Raw genomic sequence first — 23833 nt, 5'->3', positions numbered from 1 at the left:
ATCAAAGGCCAGAAACTCCAGAGTATGTTATGAAGTTAGCCTAAACCCTAAGTTTTAGATTTGATTTTGGCATGGGTGAGCACAAGGTGTTTCACTCTAGGTATGATTCAAGTGACCCACTAGACAGTTATCAAAGAAAGTTTAACAACAGTTAAAATTTTAAAAATTGCATAACTTTAATTACAAAACTTAAACATAACAGTATAACTCCTAACAGTTAGCTATCTCTGATCTTCCGAGTTGAACACCATCCCACAGACTTTCATCCTTCAGACCTTATACAGAAACATGTACGCTCACATGATACTAGATCTGCAGCTTTTAACATCCTTGTGAATTGGTCATTTGAATCTGAGATCAAATCTCCAAAGTCTTGGAACTTTCAAAAAGCCTCTGGAGAAAGAGACAGAGACACTGCTGTCTTCCACCAGCTTCTGGCAGCAACCAAGAAACAAAACTGGACTTTTCTGTGAAGTATAGCTGCATGATAAGACCTGTCAATCAACCTTTCCACTCAGCAATCCCAAGAGACACATTAAAACGACAGAATATTCCATTAGTCCAGATTAAAAATAAACATGATGTAATTTATATAGTGCTTCACTAACAATGAAAGACACCGGCTGCAGACAACAGTGCCAACAAATTCTAGGGCCGGCGAGAAACATGATCAAAATACACCTCAAGCGCACAGTAACAGTGTCAAAAAATCCAACCATTTTCAGGATGAGATGGCTTGTAAGAAACTTAAGGAATTAAGCCCATTCCGGGACTCAATGGCCAAGAAAAGCACATTCATAATGTGACCAAACAGGCTATCAACTGGTAAATCCTGCCAACATATGCCAATGGCAAGCAGTATGAGCTGGACAGACTCCTGGTCAGCCATGGGATGGAAAAAAAATTGAAGGCTACCATAATCCATGTTCCAGGATGCAAAATGCTTGTAAAAAATTATATCGCCAAAGCAACTCTGACTGCTTGGGGTTCAGTTGGCTGCAGAGCCCATCTTGGATCAGATACGTGTCTACAGCAGGGAGTTCGACTCTTTTCCTGACCGGTACAGATTTAGGACATACCCCCTTGCCCGACCCATAGTGGGGTCATGGCATTGAGGGCCAGATCTCTTCAGGCAGAGAATGCATGAAAATGATAATCTCAAAATGCAATACTGGGTTAGTCAACTTGTGGCGCTAAGACTGCATGAAGCTTCCAAATCTTGGCAAACTGGCCTCTTCAAGTTCCAACAATTCAGCATTTTACACCTTTGTGCTACTTATGTTTAAAAAGAACAATTAACTCATTTTTTAAGTGGCTAAAACTTCCTGGTGGTTTGATTGATGTTCAGGTATGCACAAATTCACGGTAACATGGAGATAAACTTTATATTTGTGTCCCCAAAGTCCAAAATCATGCAGCTTGTTACAGCAAGATCTGTCGCCCTTTTGTTTTGTAAGATATATCCAATCCACAGAAATTGCAGACCAGATTTGCTCACTTAGCGTGACTAAACCTTTCATTTCATCAGTTTACTGAAAAAAATGCGCAATGAAATAATAACCAAGCACCACAGCTAAGAGCAGGTTTTCAAACAAGAACTATACTTTGCGATTCCAAATGTTGCCGGAATTACTTTTTCATCCTATCAATGCTGGTTTAAAAAAAAAGGTGCTCATCTCCTTAAAACATCACCCATTAAGTAATCCAGATACTCAAAACATTCTTGAGGAAAACTGATGGGATTGAAGATGGATAAATCTCCAGGTCCAAATAATCTTCATCCCAAAGTACTTAAGGAAGTGACCCTGGAAATAGTAGATCCATTGGTGGTTATTTTCCAAAATTCTTTGGAACCTGAACTTGTTCCTACAGACTGGAAGGTAGCTAATATAAGCCTGCTATTCAAAAAGGGAGGCAGAGAAAAAACAGGGAACTATAGGCCAGTGAGCTTAATGTCAGTCTGGGGAAGTTGCTAGAGTCCATTATCTAGGATTTCATAACTCAGCATTTGGAAACCAATGGTATAATCAGACAAAGTCTGGATTTACAAAAGGCAAAATCATGCTTGACAAATCTATTGGAATTAATTGAAGATGTAACTAGTAGAGTTGACCGAGGAAATCCAGCAGATGGGTTTTTTCAGACTTTTGACGAGGACTCTCATAACAGACTATGTAAACGCAAAGCATGTGGGATTGCAGGTAATGTCTTGAGATGGATAGAAAACTGGTTAGCAGATAAGAAGCAAAAAGTTGGCATAAATGGGTCTTTTTCAGACTGGCAGTCAATGACTGGTGGTTTTCACATGGATCTGTGCTAGGACCCCAACCGCTCACATGAATGAATGATTTGGAAGAGGGAACTGAAAGTATTATCTCCAAATTTGCAGATGATACAAAGTTGGGTAGGAGGGTGAGCTGTGAGGAGGATGTAGAGATGCTTAAGTGTGATTTCGACAGATTAAGAATGTAGGCGTAAGTATGGCAGACGCAATATAATGTGAATAAATGTGAGGTTATCCACTGTGGTAGCAATAATAGGAAGACAGATTATTACTTGAGTGGCTGTAAATTGAGAGATGTGTATACTCAGCGAGACCTTGGTATCCTCGTGTATCAGTTGGTGAACATAAGCAAGCAGGTACAACAGGCAGTAAAGAAGCCAAATGGTATGTTGGCCTTCACAACAACAGGATTTTAGCATAAGGATAGGGATGATTTGTTGCATTGGTGAGGCCACACCTCGAGTATTGTATGCAGCTTTGATGTCCTTATCTGAGGAAGGATATTATTGCTATAGAGGGAACACAGCGAAGGTTTATCAGGCTGATTTGTGGGACAGCAGGTCTGTCGTCTGAGGAGAAATTAAGTTGGTTAGGATTATATTTACTGGAATTTAGAAGAGGAGTGAGAGGGGATCGCATAGAAATTAGAAAATTCTATCAGGGATTATACAGGGTAGATTCAGAAAGAATGTTCCTAATGGTGGGGCAGCCCAGACCTAGGGTTCATAACTTTAGGATAAGGGGTAAAACGTTTAGAACTGAGGCAAGGAGAAATTTCTTCACCAAGAGGGTGGTGAGTGTGTGGAATTCACTACCACAGAAAGCAGTCGAGGCCAAAACGTTGTCTAACTTCAAGAAGAAATTACATATAACTCTCGGGGCTAAAGGAATTAGGGGAGAAGGGGGAGAATCAGGTTATTGAATATGATCAGTCATGATCAAAATAATTGGGGAGCAGGCTCAAAGGGCTGAACCTTCTCTCCTGCTTCTAGTTTCTGACGAATAGAATTTTTACAATTCGTTCATGGATGTGGGCATCGCTAGCTGGACTAGCATTCCTAATTGTCCTTGAACTGAGTGGCTTGTGAGGTCATTTCAGAAGACATGAGAGTCAATTGTTATGTATTTGATGTCAGACCAGGCAAAGATGGCAGATTTCCTCCCCTAAAAGGCATAATGAACCAGATGAGGTTTTACAACAATTGACAATGGTTTCACGATCATAATTAGACTTTTAATTCCAGGTTATTACCGAATTCAACTTTCACCATCTGCCATGGTGGGATTCAAGCCTGGGTCCTCTGGCCTTTACCCTGGGTCTCTGGATTACTGGGCAAGTGACAATGACACGATGCTACCACCTGCCTGATCAGTACTCCTTTCTAAATAAAACAACCAAATAATTCAATAATTTGGTGTCTTTCACCCGATAGGTTGCTCGCTTTTTTCCTACTCCAGCCTTCATATAAAATTCAGTTGGAAGGATGTGCAATGTGTCGTCAAGTTACAGTTTCAACAACTAAGCAGCTTTTTGGAAATCAAATGCATGCTTAATTTAGAAGTCAGCCTGGAACTTGAGCTCCTTAGACCTTGGTTACAGAGCAAGCAGCACAAAATCTTTTACCCACACTGTCATAACTCACTCTATCCAACAGCACGAAGGTCCCTTCTCAAGCCTCTCTGATTACAGCATTCTAGCATTATCAATCAATATGAACTCAATGCAGAGAATACTGTTCCCAACAATGGGCTATTCAAACACATCTTGGAGCCCTGAATAAGATTCATAAAAACACATCCAACAAGTAATTGCTTTTGCTCCTCCAGGTTTCAACTTACTCCTGTTTCAATCCTTGTCTCAATTTTCTAGATAGTAGCAGTTTTGTTCCTTTGAGCTCCAAAATGTTCCTTACAAGCCCCAAATGTCTTATCCTGCACATTTTTCCACCTTTTAGCATTCTCAGTGTATTGAAATAAAAACTTCTATGAAGCCTCCCATTTCAATTAAGGATCTCAAAATGTTGATCTTTGAACATGACAACTTCATTATTGCTTTTTTGACAATTGATTCAACATTGGTAGTTCCAGTATCATGGGCTTCAGTCTCACTTGATTCACAAACAAAAAAAAGTCTCCACAGTCAGGCTAAATTCAATCCCTGCCTCTTTACTTTTGCATGGAACAGCATACAATATAACCACGTTCAAAGGAGGAGCAACTAATGTATAGCGTAATATGAAGAAAAGGGCTGCATTTGAAGGACAGTCACATGGAAGCCGACATGCCAGGAAGATGCCCGGAGCCGTAACACCCACAGGCAGACTAATCTAGTTGAGAATGGAATTTCTGTCTCTCAATGGGAGTAAGTTCCAGTCTAAAAAGTTGCAGGTCAATCTGACTGGAAGTCCTGGAAGGATAAGAAGTCATGAGTTAAGTGCTGCCAAGACTGCAGGAAAGAGCACCAAGAAGTGTGTCACAGAAAGGTAATTTCCAGGCTGTTAGGCTGGGGAAGGATCTAAGTAAGATTCCAGGGATGTGGTGGGGCTGGGTTTTGGAGGTCAGGCGACAAGGAAGGGGAGGGAGTAATCATGACATTTTGGTAGGGTGACCCTGCCTTCACTCACTTAAGCCACACACACAGAAAAAAAGACCTTCCTGTTCCTGCCCACGCCAACTGCTCTATGGTATGGGCAGCAAATTATCCTGGAGTAAAGACTTACTAATAATACTAACTGACCTTTAAATTATTCATTTAAATACGGCAGGTGAACTGCTGATTTTGATTTCCACCCACTAAGTGCATCATGGGGTCAGCAAGCAGGTACATCGGTGTTGGGTTAGCCAGCTGACATATTATGCATGTCACCACTGAAAACCTACTGTCCCCACGCCCAGTCAGGGTCCACAAAATACAGCCCAATCTCACTGCTAAAAAAATTAACTTTCAAGTTAAAGAAAAGATCCTAGAAATTTGAAACAAAATTAGAAAAGGCTGGAAACACTCAGCAACTTTTAAGTACTTATTTTAAAAGACTGAAACTAGAAAGCTGGGTGAAAGTAATTTACTTCCTTTTCTGAAATCATAAGGACAGTCAGCAATTAAGTTCTTCAATGAAAAAGTACCTTTTTTCCCCAAGTCTACTTAATAACAAAAGCACTCTGATTTCCAAAGTTATAAACTCTCTTCACTGGCTTCCCCAGCTGAGACGTGGAAATGTCAGCATTGGACTGGGATAAGCACAGTAAGAAGTCTCTTCTTACTGTGCTTCTCTAGCTGTCTCCTTCCAAGTTTCAATTTATTTCCAACCCCATGGGCTACATCCCATCATCCTCTCCTTACCGAGATCAATGGATTCACAAGCACGTCCATTTCAAAATTTTTTACATGCCGTTAAGTTCCTCTACAAGGTTAAGGCGTCCTACTTCAGCAACCAAGGATATCGCTTCATCCTTCTAAATCTGAGAGCTGAAAATTCTTCATTCCCCTCCTGAACTTGACTGTCAGTGATAGAATTTCATTCATATGCTGGTACTCTGCATCTCTCTTCCTAAATGCACCTTGATGTGGAGATGCCGGCGTTGGACTGGGGTAAACAGAGTAAGAAGTCTGACAACACCAGGTTTAAGTCCAACCGATTTATTTGATAGTAAACTCGCAAGTGAATGGAGAGTTCTGGCCTCAGACAGAGCATTTAACAGCACAGACAGTTTACAGATTACTGATTAGAATGCGAGTCTTTCCACCTAACCTGCTATTCAAGTCTTGTGTATTGTCTCCAGATCTGGAGACAATACACATCTCTTTAACCTGGGCTTAATGCTCCTTCCACTCACATTGTTGGCCTCTTTAAGACTTGAATAGCAGGTTAGGTGGAAAGACTCGCATTCTAATCAGTAATCTGTAAACTGTCTGTGCTGTTAGAAGCTCTGTCTGAGGCCAGAACTCAACATTCACCTGATGAAGGGGAAAACCCCGAAAGCTTGCGAGTTTACTATCAAACAAATTGGTTGGACTTAAACCTGGTGTTGTCAGACTTCTTACTGTAAATGCACCTTGCCAACTCTGCCACCATCTTCCAAGGCCTTAAACTGTATTGCTTTGACTCGTCACTTTTTTTTCAAAATGCTATTGTCACATGAAAAATACCAATTTAATTGTAGTTAAAAGGGTTTTTTACAATATAGAACAGTGACGTGCTTTGAAGTCACAATGCACAATGATTCTGATTTAATTAATTCAATTCCTTAACACAAAAACCTTCCCACCCTAATTATTTTGAAAACAATTTCTTTTTGAACCATTAAGGCTAGTGAAATACATTGCCATGCCAGCTTTGCATGCAACGGCCCTAAGATACATTAACACTATAATATCTTGGTTGTCAAACTGCAGAATGCAGAGGCTAACAAGTTTCAGTGCATGAATAATGGCAAAAAAAAGGATCTGCTTATTGGATCAGCTGTTCCAGTCAAAAAAAGAGAAATGGAGCATCACAAGGGAAATTAGCTTCACAAAAGAAAGAGGGGAAAGCAACAGGACAAACTCTCAAATAGTGCACACAATTCCAGGTGCAATAAAAACAAACATGAATAGGTCAGAAAGCATGTTAATAACATATGCTTTGCACTCATTGCAAAACTACTGCTTTGAGACAAGAGTCCATGGCAGCATTTCTTCTGTGTTTGGGGTGAATTGGGGTGGGGTGGAGAACAACAAAGTAGTAACTCAAAAAATTTGACATACTGCAATTGTTCTTATTGTGATGATACTACACGATTGTAATATATTTTGTGTATGGTGGGACTGCTTTAAGAGGCAGTGCTCTGTTACACAAGTTAATCTGTCTGGGAAACCATGCAGCTCAAGCATTGAAAATGCAGGATAATCACTACGAATTAACCAGGGTGTTCTTCGTTGAGGCACTGGCCTTTGTTTATTTAGATTCTCCTGGGATTTTAGATTAGATATAGTCATGCAAGCTTTAATTAGGTTGATTGGCAGGGAGAGCCATGTGATTAACGAGTGAAGTTAAGCTTGCCGCAAAGACCAATTTCATTTTAAAATACAAATAGTTGCTGCCCAGGCTTGCGAGAAAAAACCGGTGTTTCTCTGTCTCTCTCATCTCTAAACTCCATGACTGTTAACTTCAGTCACATGCTAATATGCTTGTGTTTTGCGAAATTATAAACAGTCTATAAGGGAAATTTTGGTTAATTGGAGCTCAAGTGAGAAGTTGGCAGTTAAGAATTGTATGTTATCATAGTTAAGTATTGTTCAATTGGTAAATTTAAAATAATTTATTTGTTAGAGTTAAATTGTATTGTTAAATAAAATTTGTTTTGATAAAGGCTTCCTGGTTTGTCAGTTGAATCATGCCTGGAGTGAAATATTCCATCCTCACAATGCCAAAATAGAAAAATTGTTGGGGTCTAGTCTTGCTTCTTAACATACCTTGTGGTTTCTGATCTGGTACCCTGACATTATTACATAAAAATCTGAATGATAGTGGGTGGCATTACATCAGGGGCAACACAGTGGCACAGCGGTCAGCACTACTGCCTCATAACTCCAGAGACTCGGGTTCAATTCCAGACTTGGGTGACTACGCGGAGTTTACACATTCTCTGCGCCTGTGCATTTCCTCCGGGTGCTCCTGTTTCTTCCCACACTACAAAGATGTGCAAGTTACATGGATTGGCCATGCTAAATTGCCCTTTAACGTCACAAGTTGTCTAGGTTAGATGGATCAACCATGGGGAATGTTTGGGGTTACCAGGATAGAGCAGGGGAGAGGGCTTGCTAAGTTACACTTTCAGACATATTTTGTATTGGTATATATATCAGTAACGTCGCTACCATGAGAGCTGCCCTGGAAGCTTGCCACAAGGATTGGGGAACCAGTGTGGTTATTGGGGTGGCACCCACTGGACACAAAATATTGAAATTTTCAAGTGCAGACTCAATGTGCCAAATGGCCTCTTCTACCACTTGTAGGATTTCTATGATTTTATGATGAGAAATTACTTAAGTATCAGCATTAGAACATAAGAACATAAGAAATAGGAGCAGGAGTAGGCCATCTGGCCCTTCGAGCCTGCCCCGCCATTCAATAAGATCATGGCTGATCTGTCGTGGCTCAGTTCCACTTTCCCGCCCTCTCCCCATAACCCTTAATCCCCTCTCTTATCAAAAACCCATCAACCCGCTTCTTAAAAATATTTAGCGAGGCAGCCTCCACCACTTCAACGGGCAGAGAATTCCAGAGATTCACCACCCTTTGAGTGAAGAAGTTCCTCCTCAACTCCGTTCTGAACTGCCCCCCCTTTATCTTGAGGCTGTGCCCCCTAGTCCTACTGTCTTTTTTGAGCGGGAAGAGTCTTTCCACCTCTATCCTATCCATCCCATTCATCATCTTATACGTCTCAATGAGATCTCCCCTCATTCTTCTAAACTCTAACGAGTACAAGCCTAGTTTATTCAGCCTCTCCTCATAGCTCAACCCCCTCAACTCCGGTATCAGCCTAGTAAACCTCCTCTGCACTCCCTCCAAGGCCAAAATATCCTTGCGCAGGTGCGGCGCCCAAAACTGCACACAGTACTCCAGCTGCGGCCTCACCAATGCCCTATACAGCTGCAGCAAGACCTCCCTACTTTTATATTCAATCCCCCTCGCTATGAAGGCCAGCATCCCATTCGCCTTCCTGACCACCTGCTGCACCTGCAGGCTGGGTTTTTGCGACTCATGCACAAGGACCCCGAGGTCCCTCTGCACCGTCGCCTGCTGCAGTTTTTCGCCACGTAAGTAATAGTCCTTCCTACCATTCTTCCTACCAAAGTGGACCACCTCACACTTGCCAACATTAAATTCCATTTGCCATTTCCTGGCCCATTCGCCCAGCCTATCTAGATCCTTCTGCAGACTCTCCACACCCTCCGCACAATTTGCCTTTCCCCCAATCTTGGTGTCATCAGCAAATTTCGACACCCTACACTCGGTTCCCTCCTCCAGATCATCTATATAAATGGTAAATAGCTGAGGCCCCAGCACCGACCCCTGGGGCACCCCACTAGTCACCAACCGCCAATCCGAATAGCACCCATTGACCCCCACTCTCTGCCTCCTATTTGACAACCAATCCTCTATCCACGCTAACACCCTACCCCCAACTCCATGTCCTCTGACCTTCTGCAGTAACCTCTTGTGAGGTACCTTATCAAACGCCTTCTGAAAATCCAGAAAGACCACATCCACCGGCTCTCCTCTATCCACCGCCCTAGACACATCCTCATAGAACTCCAGTAAATTGGTCAGACACGACTTCCCTTTAATGAAACCGTGTTGCGTCTGCCCTATCAAGCAATTCCCTTCAAGATGCCTCGCAATTTCCTCCTTAATGACGGATTCTAACATTTTACCTACCACAGACGTTAAACTAACCGGCCTGTAATTCCCCGCCTTTTGCCTGGCACCCTTCTTAAACAACATTAGGAACATGAACCAATTTTATTTCCACAACCAGAAAGTCAAACACTGAATGCAAACTGATCATCATCAGGTTAAATAAAACTGATTTGATAGCATTTAACTTTAACGACACAAGCTAAAATTTAATTTTAGTTTTCTTTTGCTTTTGAAATTATTCCAAAATATTAACTTACTAGAAAGGGCATTTAACAAGAACCGGTGAAATTTCTTAACATTTTATCAGTACAAGCTTCAGAATGAACACATGAAAGAAAACATTTAAAATAGTCATAATTACCAGCCGTTGCTTTAAGGAAAAATACCTCCTGTGCCTGAGCTAACATAACTTGACTGAGGGTTCCAACTGTGTCAGGAGAAATATCCATAGAGGGCTCTCGATTGAGTGCTGACAGTACAGTGTCCTTGATGTGCTGGAAAACTCCACTGGCAAGCTATTAAAATAAAAACATATTTCTCCCAACATCAGTCCAAGGAATGAAAAAGTTAACAGTACTTCAATTTTGCAAACTTACAAATTCCTGACCCAGTTATGAATACTGCTTCCAGTTACAGTAATCTTAAAATTAAGGCTAAAGGAGAGAAATCAGAAAGCCAACCTTTTTCCCCCATACAAGAGTAGTAGAAATCTGGAACTTCACTACCCGCTAAAGTCCAAATATTCGGATAATTGGAACTCTCAAGATTGAGCCTGATCTTGATGTCTTTCTGGAGCAATGGTGGATACACGGACAGATCATTCACAATTTAACTGCATGGTAGAATAGTTGAATAGTGTTCTTCTGTTCCCAGGGCTAGCACTTCAGTGCTCAATCTCGGCCATTCAATGCACTACAAATATAGCCCCCTACCAGAAAGAAACAAACTGTTCCAAAGTGTTTTGGATGTTCCACCCGGCAACAGTGCTCCAACTATCAACCTGTTTGCCAATAATATGGGAGAAATCAGCAAATTAGAAATTTTCCAGTTTATGGCTCCCTTGCTGCTTTACATTATATTTAAGTTAGAAATCGAGTAAAATAATGAAGGATCACATGTGAGACATATATAAGGAAGAAAGAATTAAAAACAAGTGTTAAGGAGAGAGACAAGAAAAGGAAGGACTAATGGCTTATAGAAATCACACGTGAGAAAATAAAGTTAGAGAAGAAAGTGTACAGCAATAGTAGAAGGCTAACATCAAAACAAGAGTCTCAAAGGATGAGGGCAGGAATAAATTTTAAAGTCCTGTTAATACTGACCATGATTTTTTCGAACACTAGAGGGCATTAACATTTTAGTTTCTGATTTTGGCACACAGAAAACTACAGCAGTTCTTAAAAGTGATTTTGTAATAAATATTGTCACCTTTAAAATGCCTTCATTCAAACCTAGAGAAGCCCTAATATGGTGGGATGGCAAATCAGAAAGGAATTATAGCAAGGTTAGCATAAGGTGGATTTTGAGCAAAGGATTTACATAGCTAGCTCCTAATGTTTGGCATGAAATTAAACTTAAAAGATACACCACAGATGAGTCAAATTTAAATACAAAAGCAAGTTTAAACCAAATAGCTGTTTGTCATCCTCATCACTTGGCCTAGCTACCCTCTTGGTCAGGAAATGGTTTGCAGCGGTTTTTGATAAGTGGAGTTTTTTTTAAAAACCACAGCATGCTCATCTATGAAGGACATTCGCAGGATAGGGAGTCCCCTGGCATCTCAATTAAGTAGATATCCCTCATGCATGAGCCCATGTAATAAGTTTCCAACAAAGATGAACGAATAGAAAACAGTAGCAGAAACCCAAGCAATTTACTTCCTCCTTCACAGCTGAGACCAATGATGTCAGTTTATTAACTTGGTCAAGATCAGTTACTCATCACCGCTTCAAAGATCAAATTGACGCAATGCCGATTGCATGACTCAGGATGATACATTTCCCCAAGAAATCATTAAGGAATTCTGGAGAAATAAAGATTCATTATATTCTCATCCCACATATTTGGGGTTGGCAGAACCTGCATTTCACAAAACACTTTAGAAGCAATGATCCTTCAAAATGTTTGTGAGAAGTATATGACATTATCCATGTGAAGGGCATGCTCCTTCACAGTGATATGCCAAATTGGATTCAAAGGAAAAGAAAATGAGGACATAATCCAGATTCAATGTTCTTTCCAGCAAGGACATAGCTGTCTCATTTTTGATTTTATGACAGACAGTGATCACTCAGCATTACTTTTTAGTGGTGATTGAATATCCTTTATTTAGATGCTAAGATTTTGACTTATGTTTTGATAAAATTCCATTATGCAGGCTAATTGGAGGCCTGTTGATCTTCACAAATGTCAATGGGCTGTTTATTTCCAGCATTTTCTCATTATATTAATGCTTTTACAAATATTTTTAGGTTCTCTTCTGAACAGATTTTCATTTCACAACAGGAATGAAAAATCACAAATCCTGGTCCATAATTGCTTGCTGGACTTTCTCAATATTACAGCCAAGGGTGAAATTTGCATGATGCAAAGATTCAACTTACTGCGGAAGAGCTTTAAACAGGGTACCACGTTCTGCAACATGAAACTAATTTGGGTTTTGTAGCACTCCAGTGACTCCACTGTTAAAAGTCATTTAGCAGTGAAAGCTTGCTGCAAGCACAACATACAAACAGAAGAAATTAAATATCTCCATTCAGAAAGTTCACTAAGCTGACTCCTTGGGTAAACAGGTTGCTATATGAGAAAAGGCTGAGCAAGCTGCAGCTATACTATTTGCAGTACTTGAAAAATGAGAGGTAATCTTATTAAAATAGACGAGGTTCCAGTGGGACAGATTCTGAGAGGACATTTCATCATGTGGGGAAATCTAGAATTCAGAGGCACAATTGAAAGGTGGGTCTTTAATTTAAAATTGAGGATTTATTTTCTCAGGGGGTCATTTATGTTCAGAATTCTATCCCACAGAGCATCAAGGCTGGGTCACTGAACATATGTAAGACTATTGACAGATTTTTTGATCACCAAAGAAGTGGGCGGTACGGTAGCACAGTGGTTAGCACTGCTGCTTCACAGCTCCAGGGTCCTGGGTTCGATTCCCAGCTTGGGTCACTGCCTGTGTGAAGTTTACACACATTCTCCTCATGTCTGCGTGGGTTTCCTCCGGGTACTCCAGTTTCCTCCCACAGTCCAAAGCTGTGTGGGTTAGGTTGATTGGATGTGCTAAGAAATTGCCCCTTAGTGTCCAGGGATGCATAGGTTAGAGGGATTGTGTACAATATGTAGGGATATGGGGGTAGGATTGTGTTCGGAGCAGACGCGATAGGCCGAAGGGCCTCTTTCTGAGCTGTAGGGTTTTATGGTTCTAAGTTAAGGGTTGTGGAGTTAGGCAGGCAAGTGTAGTACAAGCCACAGTCAGATCAGCCACAATCTTATTAAATGGCAGTGCAGGCTTGAAAGACCAGTTAACATAGCCCTGCACCTAGTCCTCATCTTATGATTATGACCAGAAACTTAATATCTTTACAAATACTGACCAACCTATTGTGCATTTCTCATACGTTGTACTTCTTTCAGGTTTCCCAAATCGGTAACTTTTTTCTTTCATTACTACATTATATTTAAAAAGTGCATGTTGATTATAGTCTGTTGCCTTTAAAATGCTGGTCAGTTTTGCCCATTTGGCTTGAGAACAAAGAATGGTCGAATAACACAGCAAGTCTCGCCTCATCTGTCAAGAAACAGTCAACATTTTGAGTCCAGTGTGACTCTTCTTCAGAGCTGTCCTGAAGAGTTTCAAAGAAGTGTCATATTGAATCTAAAACATGAACTCAGTTTCTCTTTCTCTCAGGTGCTATCAGACCTGCTGGGTTTTGCAGCATTTTGTTTATATTTCAAATTTGCAGTATCCATTGTTCTTGGCTTTGATTGAACAGGATTTGATAAACTTAAATCCATTTCTTTAAAAACTGGAACTGAAAACCAAAGACAAAAGGATCAACTTAATAGATCTGCAATGCATGCAAAGTTAGTATATAACATGCTTACACAGAAATGTATTATTTGCATGATGAAATAAAACGTAGGAGGAAATTAAATAAACCAAATGTTGAATTAACAATGGCTCCTCTGTTATAGTATCAAGGAAGTTACTGCTAAACTACAGCCTGCCATCCTAAAAATGCAAAGTTTGTTCTGTTAAGTGCACTGATTCTAAAAATCATCTTCAGCAGATTCTTCAGAAGACAACAGTATTTAAAAATGCTTTGTAGAAAATGTATTAATCATTGACAGGAACAAGAAGAATTTTTTCTCTTCTCTTTTTCAATGGCAGGATCAAACTAACAGAAGTAAGGGACAATTAAGCTCTCTGAAGTAACTGCTCAATTTAGTATGTTGTCACAAATAGCATTTTTGGAGAAGACAGAGCAAACCTAAGGCAGCATTTCACCCCAGCCCTACCAATGCATCTGTGAGGTGCTGAGCAGAAAAAACAGAACTTGATATTGTACAGATTTGTATATTTTCAAAACAAGAGAGTATGGTTCTCCATTTGTAGCTTATCACCACCACGTCATCAATTCCTCACTGCAAACCTCAACGACTTCCCCTTGAAAGGGAGAACTGGATTAGACATGTTTAAAGTTACATGAGAAATGAAATTTTTAAACTTTGAAGATCTTACTGCCACCCAAACCACCCACTTTCCTCTCAACAGTAGGATATTAGTCATGGGTAAAAATATAAGGCAGATGCTTCTGCCTAGATCCACAAGGCACATGCAAATATTTACTCACTTTCAGCATCAAAGGGTCCCTGATCAATATTAAAATCGGTTAATATTCAGTCAGAAAGAATTCAGTTCCAATTTTCTTTTCAAGAGCAGCACAAATTGAGCCAAAATAGCCTGGGAACATGGCATCTAAATAAGTAAGTATTAAAATTGGATGAAATTAAAAATTTTAAGACAGCAGATCACCCCCTTTAAAGAAGGGGGTAAAAGAAGCACTCTATCAAAGATAACCCTTGTACTGGTTGTTAGTGGAAATTTTAATTCACATTGCAGTCATTTTAGTGCTAAAGAACTTATCAGAATAGCACTTTGGAAGAGATGTGGAAGGAAGCTCAAACATCCAGCAAAGGATAAATGTGTAACTGAATTCAACTACTCTCAATGTTAACGCTGAAATAAATCATGCCAGGAATAGAGTCTTTCAATAATTATTATTTGTACAATATTCTTTTATAACCCAGATCTTTTAATGCAGGCCTTTGAAATAGATGGCTGTGTTCAAATGTTAGTCAGGTCACCTAGATGAAATTTGAACTCTTTGGAATGATCAAGTTAAAGCCCAAAAATTCAAATGGTGTCAAATCTCCCACTTCTTTTTCAAAATTATAAAGTCACAAAAACAAACTTAATTTTCATTTTCCTGTGGCTGTAACAAATTATTCAAACAAAAGGCTCTCTATTTGCCACAGAATATGGAGACAAATACATCAGAAGGAAGCCAAAGGATTTATGATCACACCCAGCCTTGTTTCCACTGTCTAAACCACTGATCCCCCTTTTAGATGCAATCCTCCATTGCAGTTTATCACTTTTGGGAGATCATGACTAAGTCAATGTTTGATGACAAAGGATCAGCCAGGGGCAGACAGCTGCCTCCAATTGTCACCCTGCTGCTCACTCCAACCTTAAGTTTTAAGAGAAGTTATCTTGGTTGGACGCACAAATTCTGCATCATTTCATGGATGACAATTGAAAAGCTTTCCAAATTCCTCTTCAAGCACTCTGGTATTATACACAAATTCACTAAATACATGCCTGGTAAGCAAGCAATCAACTTGCAGAGATTATCCCAAAACAGGAATATTTATGGCAAAAAAAAAAGGGCCTGAGCCAAGATCAGGGCTCTGGCTCCCAATAGCAGAGATCAAGAACCAGAACGTAAATTCATAGCGACTGGAAAAAGAACCACAGACAATGAGGAAAATGATTTCTTTGTGAGGAGGTACGGCAGAGCTTCCCAAATTTTCTTTCACTGTGACTCCATTTCAATGCCTGAAAAAAAATAGTGCAACCCCAAAGTGAAGACAGAGGTGAGGGAGGGGTTGAAGGGAAGGAGAAGGAGTTCGTTGAGGGGGTCTGGAACCAATAGTTTTGTCCACAACATGTTGGAAGACTCTGATCGGACCTCAATACATGGGATGAGCAGAGAGAATAAGAGAAGTATGAAGCAAAAAGACTGTAGATAACAGGTGTCAAGTTTCTCAGGCAAGCTCGAACTGGTTGAGTAGCAGAAATTCAGAGGGAAAGCAAAAAAAAGCTCAAATCCATGACTAGAGTCGAGTGTCTACCAAAATAAGGAACCCAAAATTATTGTATCAACATATAAAATAAAATGGGGGGCAAAAGAAGGATGAAGCAATTAGAAACTAAAAAAAGGGGGATTTACACACAAAGGCAATGAATCTGACGATGGTACTGAATACTTGACATCGGTCTTTACCAAGGAAGATGTTGAACTCAGTAATGGAAGCTTTGAGGTATTGAATGGACTAAAAATTGATAAAGAGGCATAATGGAAAAGACTTGCTGTATTTAAAAGTTGATAAGTAACCAGGACTGGATGAGAAGCATCCCAAGGATACAGAGGGCAGTAACGGTGGAAATTGCAGTGACACTGGCCATAATTTTACAATCCTCTTTAGATACACCGATGGCAAAGAAATGGAGAATTGCAAATATTATATCCTTGTTTCAATACTTGCTGAGTACTCCCAGCACTTGCTGTTTTTATTTCCAATTTCCAACATCCACAATACTTTGTTTTTACCTGAGTGAGAAATAAAAGGCGGACTCAGATAAATTTGCCACGCATAGAGCATTGCAAGTTGCAGGTACTAGTTTCCACATTGGATTATGGGATCTTGACAACAACAGAGGTCTGGTTCAACACAAGGGAAAAACACAAACTTAGCATCCCTTGCTACAAAACGTATTTGTGAACGGGTAGAGAAGCGAGACAAGGAAGGGGAGTGAGCAGGGAAGAGAATGGCAGTATGAATCAAAGGTTTTCTTACAACACTGGAAAGGATGAGGGTATAAAATGTTGCTCTGTTTGAGGGTACAAAGACTGAAGTTATTCATGCAGACTGAACAAAAAGAAGAACTATTCAAATACGGGGAAGGATGTAGAGAAGCGATTTTGCAAATAGACTTCAGAAAGATGCAAGAAGAATAGCAATTATTCTGATACAGGTTAGGAAAATAACAGTATGAAGGGCAAAGTGAGAAAGAATTCCTAAGATGTGTAAACGAAAACCTTATCAGCATGTTGCCATTCCAACAAGCAAGGTAATCAACCTGAAAAGCTCTGCACAGTTGCTATCCTGTCATGTTGAACATTTCCAGAATTTTCCGTTTCAATTTCAGTGTCTAGCACCCGCAGCATTTTGATTTTTTTTAAAGGATGGAAGCAGTGCCAATTTAACTCTGGAGTAACTTTAGAAAAACAATGACTGCACCATTCGGTTTCAAGGGCTTCAGGCAATTTGATTCATTCCACGTGGAATCAAGAAACGGCTGAAGGCACATAGTGTAAAAGTTATGGGCACTGAGCGTTCAATAGTACTACAGACGTCTGTTCTAGAAACCAAAGATGTGCGGGTTAGGTGGATTGGCTATGCTAAATTGCCCCTTGGTGTCAGGAGGACTAACTAGGGTAAATATGTGGGGTTATGGAAATAGGGCCTGGGTGGGGTTGCAGCCGATGCAGACTCGATGGGCCCAACGGCTTCCTTCTGAGCTGTAGGATTCTATGATTCTATCTTGCTGTGCCCAGGGCCAAGCTGTTCCAGTGCAGCTACAACACTAGCATCTACCCAGCAAAGTAGAAATTTGCCCAGATTTGTCCAGTCCACAAAATGTAAAACAAATCCAACACAGCTCATATTCCTCCCATCATTCAATTCTCAATCATCAGTAAATGTGATGGTTGGGGTATATCTACAGCTCTATCAAGCGGCACTTGCTTAGTAAAAGCTTGTTCAATGACGCTCAACTCGGGTTCTGCCAGGGTCAATCAGCTCCTGATCTCATTACAGCCGTGGTTCAAACAGGACAGAAGAACTAAACTCCAGATGGGAGGCAAGTGACTGCAGTTGACATCAAGGCCTCATTTGACTGGATGTGGCATCAAGGAGCCCTAGCAAAACTGGAGTCAAAAGGGAATTAGGGCAAAGGTTGCAAAACACCTAACACAAAGAAAGATGGTTGTGGTTATTAGAGGTCAATCATCTCAGCTCCAGGACATCACTGTAGAGGTTTGTCAAGGTAGTGTCCTATGCCCAAGCAATTTCAGCTTTTTCATCAATGAGCTTCCTTCCATTGTAAGGATAGAAATGGGGATGTTTGCTGTTGGTTTCACAATGTTCAACAACACCTGCCATCCCTGAGATACTGAAGTAATCTATGTCCAAATGCAGCTAGACCTGGACAATATACTGCTAAGTTACATTTGCACCACAAGTGTCAGGCACTGACCATCTCCAATCAGAGAGAATCTATCCATCTCCAACATTCAATAGCATTACCATCACTGAATCCCCCACCATCAACATCCTATGGTTATCATTTATCAGAAATTGAATTGGACTAGCCACATAAATACGGTGGCTGCAAGAGCAGGTCAGAGGTTAGGAATCCACTTGCCTGGATACGTGCAGCTTCAACAACATACAAACAACTTGACACCATCCAGGACAAAGCAACCCGCTTGATTTGCACCCCTTCCACAAACATTCACGCCCTCCACCCATGAACAGTGGCAGCAGTGCAAACCATGTACAAGATGCACTGTGGTAACTCAATGCGCTGCACTAACTCACCAAGATTCCTTAGACAGCACCTTCCAAACCCACAACCATTAAGAGCGAGGGCAACTGACTCACAGGACCACTACCTGAAATTTTCCTCTAAACCGCTTGTCATCCTCACTTGGAAATATATCGCTGTTCCTTGACCATCGCCGTGTCCAAATCTTGGAACACATACTAACAGCACAGTAGATGTTCATACATCAGGACTGCAGTGGTTCAAGAAGACAGTTCACCACTATCTTCTCAAGAAAAATTAGGGATGGGCAATAAATGCTGGTCTAGCCAGTGACACCCGTTCAGTAAATGAATAAAAAAAATTAGGGTAATTGACAGAAGAACCTGAGCTGAAATGGCACCTTTTTCAGAAATGTAGCAAATTGTGGATAAACTGCATGAGTGTGCAAAGAAAATAAATTATAAAGCAATTTTAAAAAAGGAATTGAATAAATAGCAAAGCAAGATAAAATTGCAGGATTAAGAGAAAAGATCGGGCAAATGAGACACACTGGGTAACTTTCAAACAACCAGCACAGGCACATCGGCCTGAATTGCCTACTTCTATCTTTAAAGATTCCATGATTCTAAGATTGCACCACTTGGATGCGAGGGAATAAATGTGGATCCGAGCAGAAGGAATAACCAAGATGAATGAGGGTGAGATAAATGAGCATTGAAAGGTAGAAATGACCAAGTAACTGTGATTGAAGTTACTGACAGAGTCATTAGTGGAGAAGCTGATGGGAAAAGAAGTGGAAGAACATACCAGGGAAAAACATGGCATGGGGCTTGGTGGCAGTGAAGCTGCCATCTAAAAAAAATTACAAATGAAAAATATGACAACAGATTTTATGAAAGTGACCCCTGCATACCTGGTAATACTTAGCTGCTGCTTTCAATCCTTCATCATTCTCCAGATTCTGCTCTGCTGCAATCTGGCTAGCAAGAGCTCCAATGTTGAACAATACACAGCTCTTTTCATATCCCAAACTTGCAAGAGCTGAAACCAAATTGAAGAAAGAAATATTTATTAACTTTGTAATACTCAGAGATTTGTAAAGAGTATTGTAAGACTTGTTTGCGTGTATCCAAGACAGATAAGAAGAGCAGCCGTCCCTGGTGTTGTACACAAGTTTATGATTTTTTTCCAGCTAATTGTGTTCAGGAATGTGGCTAACCCAGCTAGTATCTATTTTGTGTCTTTTAATATTATGGACTTCTGTTTAACATAGTGGAGTCGACATGCATGCCTTCATTTATATTTATTATGTACTATTTACCAATATGTTATACAGGTACCTACGAACATAAAATTGTTATACAGACCCCAGTAACTTTGTATGCCAGTTAGCTTGTTTGTGCCAACTCGTATGTTAGCTAATCACACCACAGGTGTTGAGATGAGAGACAATCGCAATGTTCACATGATGGAAGACACGCCACAGCCTGGGAACCCTGCAGAGCCTGGGAAAGTGTGGACGTGACTGGGGAAGGTATAAGTACCTACTCTTCACTTGTATTCAGACAGAAGCCCAGAGAACCACTGTTAGGTACCAGGTCTCTCCCAAAAGCTTTTGAAATAAACCTGCTGTATTTTGACTCACAACTAGTCTCAGAGGTATATTTTTACCTACAACAAAAAGAAAAAATAACACAGGATAGCTAAAATTCTCTAAACCATGTAGCTTCCCAAATTGAGTCGCAGAATCCCCAATGATATACCAGGAGCATCAGGCAACCCCAACCACACTCAATGTCAATGCCTTTTTTTGGGCCACAAAATAGACACAAACGTAAACAAGTCTTTTCTAGCCATATCTATGCATATATTAATCTGGTAATAATTAAAAAGTTCTGGTCATAAATACAGAATCCCAACAGTGCAGAAGAGGCTATTAAGCCTATTTAATATGCACCAACCACACCCCCGCCCAGCTCGCCCTGTTCCATTTGTGCACCCCAACTCACCTATTGCCACTTGTCTCTCACCTGCTCCCGTTCCCACCTGCTCCCTCTCATTCCTGTTCTGCCGCACTCACCTTCACCCCTTTGTACCTTTTGCCCCTCCCATTCGTGCCCTCCTTCCTGCACTTGCGCCTGCTCCCGTTCACACCCTCTCGCATCTCACCCGCTCTCAATACCTCCAGGTCTTACCCTTTGTTATTTTTCATATGAGAAATAATGCAGGAAAGCCAACTGTAATATACAAAACACACAAGACACGCATCACTCCCTTACTCTGGCCCCTCGCCCACTCCCATTTGCTCCCATTCACACCCTCTACCATTCATGCCCTTCCACACGCATCCTTTCACAATTTGGGTGCTTCCTACCTCTCGTCCACTCACGTCCCGGCATCCCCTTTTGCGCTCATCCCTCCCCTGCTTCCATGCATGCACTTTCTCGCCCTCTCCCATTTGTGGCTTTGGGCCCCTCTTGCCCCTCACCAGCTCGTGCCCCTGCAACCCCTTTTGCCTCTCGCCCCCTCCCGTTTGCAACCTGATTGCCTCTCTCCCATACACAGCCCCTCCCATTCGCACCCCCTCCAGTTCATACCCTTCATGTGCTCGCACCCTGGCACCACCTTGCCCCTCTCACCTGCTCCAGTTCACAACCCTTCACCCTCCCCTGCTCCCGTTTGCATATCTTCTTACCCATTCTGGTTTGCACGCCCTTGAGCCTCTTGTCCATATTCATTCGTATCCTGGAACCCTTCTCCCGTATACTCCAGCCCCCCCATTTGCACCTCCTCACCCTCCATCTGCTCCCATTCGTGCCCTCTCTCCTCCCTCTCCCATTTACACAATCTTGCACACATGTCTCTTACGCTCTCTCATTCCCACGCTGCTCAGACTCCTGCCTCTCTTACTCATTTGCAAACACTCACACGGCACTCAGTCGGTCGTTCTGTTTCTCCCATTCATGCACTCACGTGTTTCTCACACATTCAAACATTGCTCAACCATTCAGACCCCACATCTTCATCCACACGAACAGGCAGGAATTTTCCCACATCTGCCACCCAAAACCTCACTCTCCACCACCACCACCACCACCCCCCCCCCCCCCCAACCAAACCAAATCTCACTCTTTCCTGGCCCCACCTTTGCCACCCCCTCCCCACCCTACTCCCTGCTCCTCTCACCTCATGACCCCGCCACCCCCTCCTCCTCTCATCTACCAACCCTCACCCACTCACTTGGCCACCTCATCCCCCTCCTCCTCTTACCTCACCACCCCTACACTCCTCCCCATTTACCAGCCCACCACACCCTCCTCCTCTCATCTACCAACACACTCCCGCCACCCCTCCTCTCACCTGTCAAACCACCCCACCACCCTCCCTCATCTACCAACCCACCCTGCCCCCTCCTCACCTACCAACCCACCCCACCCTCCTCTCTCACCTACAAACCCCACTACCTCCACCAACTCCTCCTTTGCCAAGCCATCCCGTACCACCTTACTATCAACACAGCTAACCTCCCCCCTTCCACCCAACGACCATCCACCCTCCCAGCCCCTCTCTTCTTTATGAGTTTTGGAGAACTCAAGTAAGAGGTGACCCAAACTGTGAGGTTACATTGCAGACCGAGCAAAGCAATCACATTCTGCATCTGGTCTCAGTATAAAAACTGCACTCTGACTTGTGACTCAAATGTGCATCAATCAAGTGCAGGTTACGTGTTTGCCACAAAAAAAAAGGGAACGAAAATAATAGGGGATGAACTTGATAAATTTCTGGGATTTTGGCGTGATGGAGCCAAAAGTCAGTCAATCACCTGGAAATAACAAAAGACAAGATGGGATTTTACACTGGAAAAAACCCAGTGGAGGGAAATGTGGGGGAATGAGAGGTGAAGGAAGGAGAAAAGGGAACGTTTGTTGGAATAGAACATGTGAAGTAATTGAGGTGGGGGGGGGGGGGGGAGGGGAAAAATTAAGCTTTTCTACCACCCCCCCTCGAATTTTGTCCCCAAAAAACCATGACATAAACAAGTACTTACCAAGCTTAACAGATCCTCCAAACAGGGATCCTTTATCAAATGCATCTTTCCAGGTGAAAGTTAAACAAAGCTTTAAAAGGGAGGAACAAAATAATTTAAATCTTAAATTATCACATTTGTTGTAATATCAATTCTAACAGGTAAACATTTCATTGCTTGCACAACCAGTTAATGCACATTTTGTGACTTAAAACCCAGTGAAGATATTCAGCATTTGCCATTATCACACATTGAGCAACTTCTTTAAAAAAAACTGATCAATTTTGTTACAAGGATGGCTGTAAATTTAAACAAATTAACATTACGTACATACATACATCAAAACAATGGAAGTCTGATAAAACATGTATAGGTCATTAGATTTGACTAAGATTTAACTTAAAAATGTATGAATTAAGCATGATTTCTTAGACTTTATATGCTTCAACATATCACTCAAAAGATCTGAAATGCACAAATTATATACAAAAGCAAATCTGACCCAATTATCAAAGAATTGAACAATATTTGCAGTGCTAATTTGGAAAATGAATTTAATCCTTTCGTTCAATGCCTTTTTATATGTGGGAGCTTGGTTTATACAGATATGATGCAGTGACTGGAAATTACACCCACAACTATCCTCCTTCAAACCCAAATTATTCACATGTTGATTGCAGTCAGCACTTTGATTCAAAGTTAGCTGTGAGTGCCACAGCCAACAATGAAGTCAAGGCAAATATCACTTACTCACATCAAGGTTGTATATATAAATACACATTTGGAAAATGACCAACACTTAGCAGATTTCACCTGCTCTATTCTTCACTTGTCTTTTAAAGCTGTTCAAATAAAAGTACGCTATCTTTCACCTCTAACTGATTCAACACATCTATTGCTTAAAACATTACCAAGACATAGAGAATATTTCCTAGCTCATTCACTTGCTTACTGCCAGGATCTCAGTAAAGTGCTGAGTATCCCAGGAAAACTGCATTAAATGTTATTTGTCATCTCTTCAGTTTCTGCTAAACTTCAAAGTTAGAATGCCCAACTAAGAGAAACTCGACTTCAAAGATACTCTGGTCACAGGCTGTTTTACTGGAATCCTCACAAATACAATTCTGGAGGTGATAATTTACATACTACTGACCTAGTTAACAGTGAGACAGAAAAGCACGTATTTGGTAAGAAAACATTTACCTTGTCCCAAAAATAAA

At 41.2% G+C, this 23833-nt stretch overlaps 1 protein-coding gene across 4 annotated transcripts in view; it reads right to left on the bottom strand.

The window, feature by feature from the left end:
- The window catches only part of pdcd6ip (programmed cell death 6 interacting protein), a 77575-nt gene that overhangs the window by 32462 nt on the left and 21280 nt on the right, over positions 1–23833 (bottom strand). For all 4 annotated transcript variants that reach the window (XM_080193678.1, XM_080193680.1, XM_080193679.1 and 1 more), the window contains exons 3-5: positions 22635–22704; positions 19500–19627; positions 10049–10202 (exon numbers count right to left, since the gene is read on the bottom strand). In XM_080193678.1, the coding sequence (XP_080049804.1) occupies positions 10049–10202; positions 19500–19627; positions 22635–22704 (352 nt within the window). The remainder of the gene's footprint in view (positions 1–10048; positions 10203–19499; positions 19628–22634; positions 22705–23833) is intronic.

This window comes from Carcharhinus amblyrhynchos, chromosome 8 (genome assembly GCF_965287045.1).
Source record: "Carcharhinus amblyrhynchos chromosome 8, sCarAmb.v2.hapA, whole genome shotgun sequence".
NCBI classification, from domain to species: Eukaryota; Metazoa; Chordata; class Chondrichthyes; order Carcharhiniformes; family Carcharhinidae; genus Carcharhinus; species Carcharhinus amblyrhynchos.
This window is presented reverse-complemented; position numbering and strand designations above follow the sequence as displayed.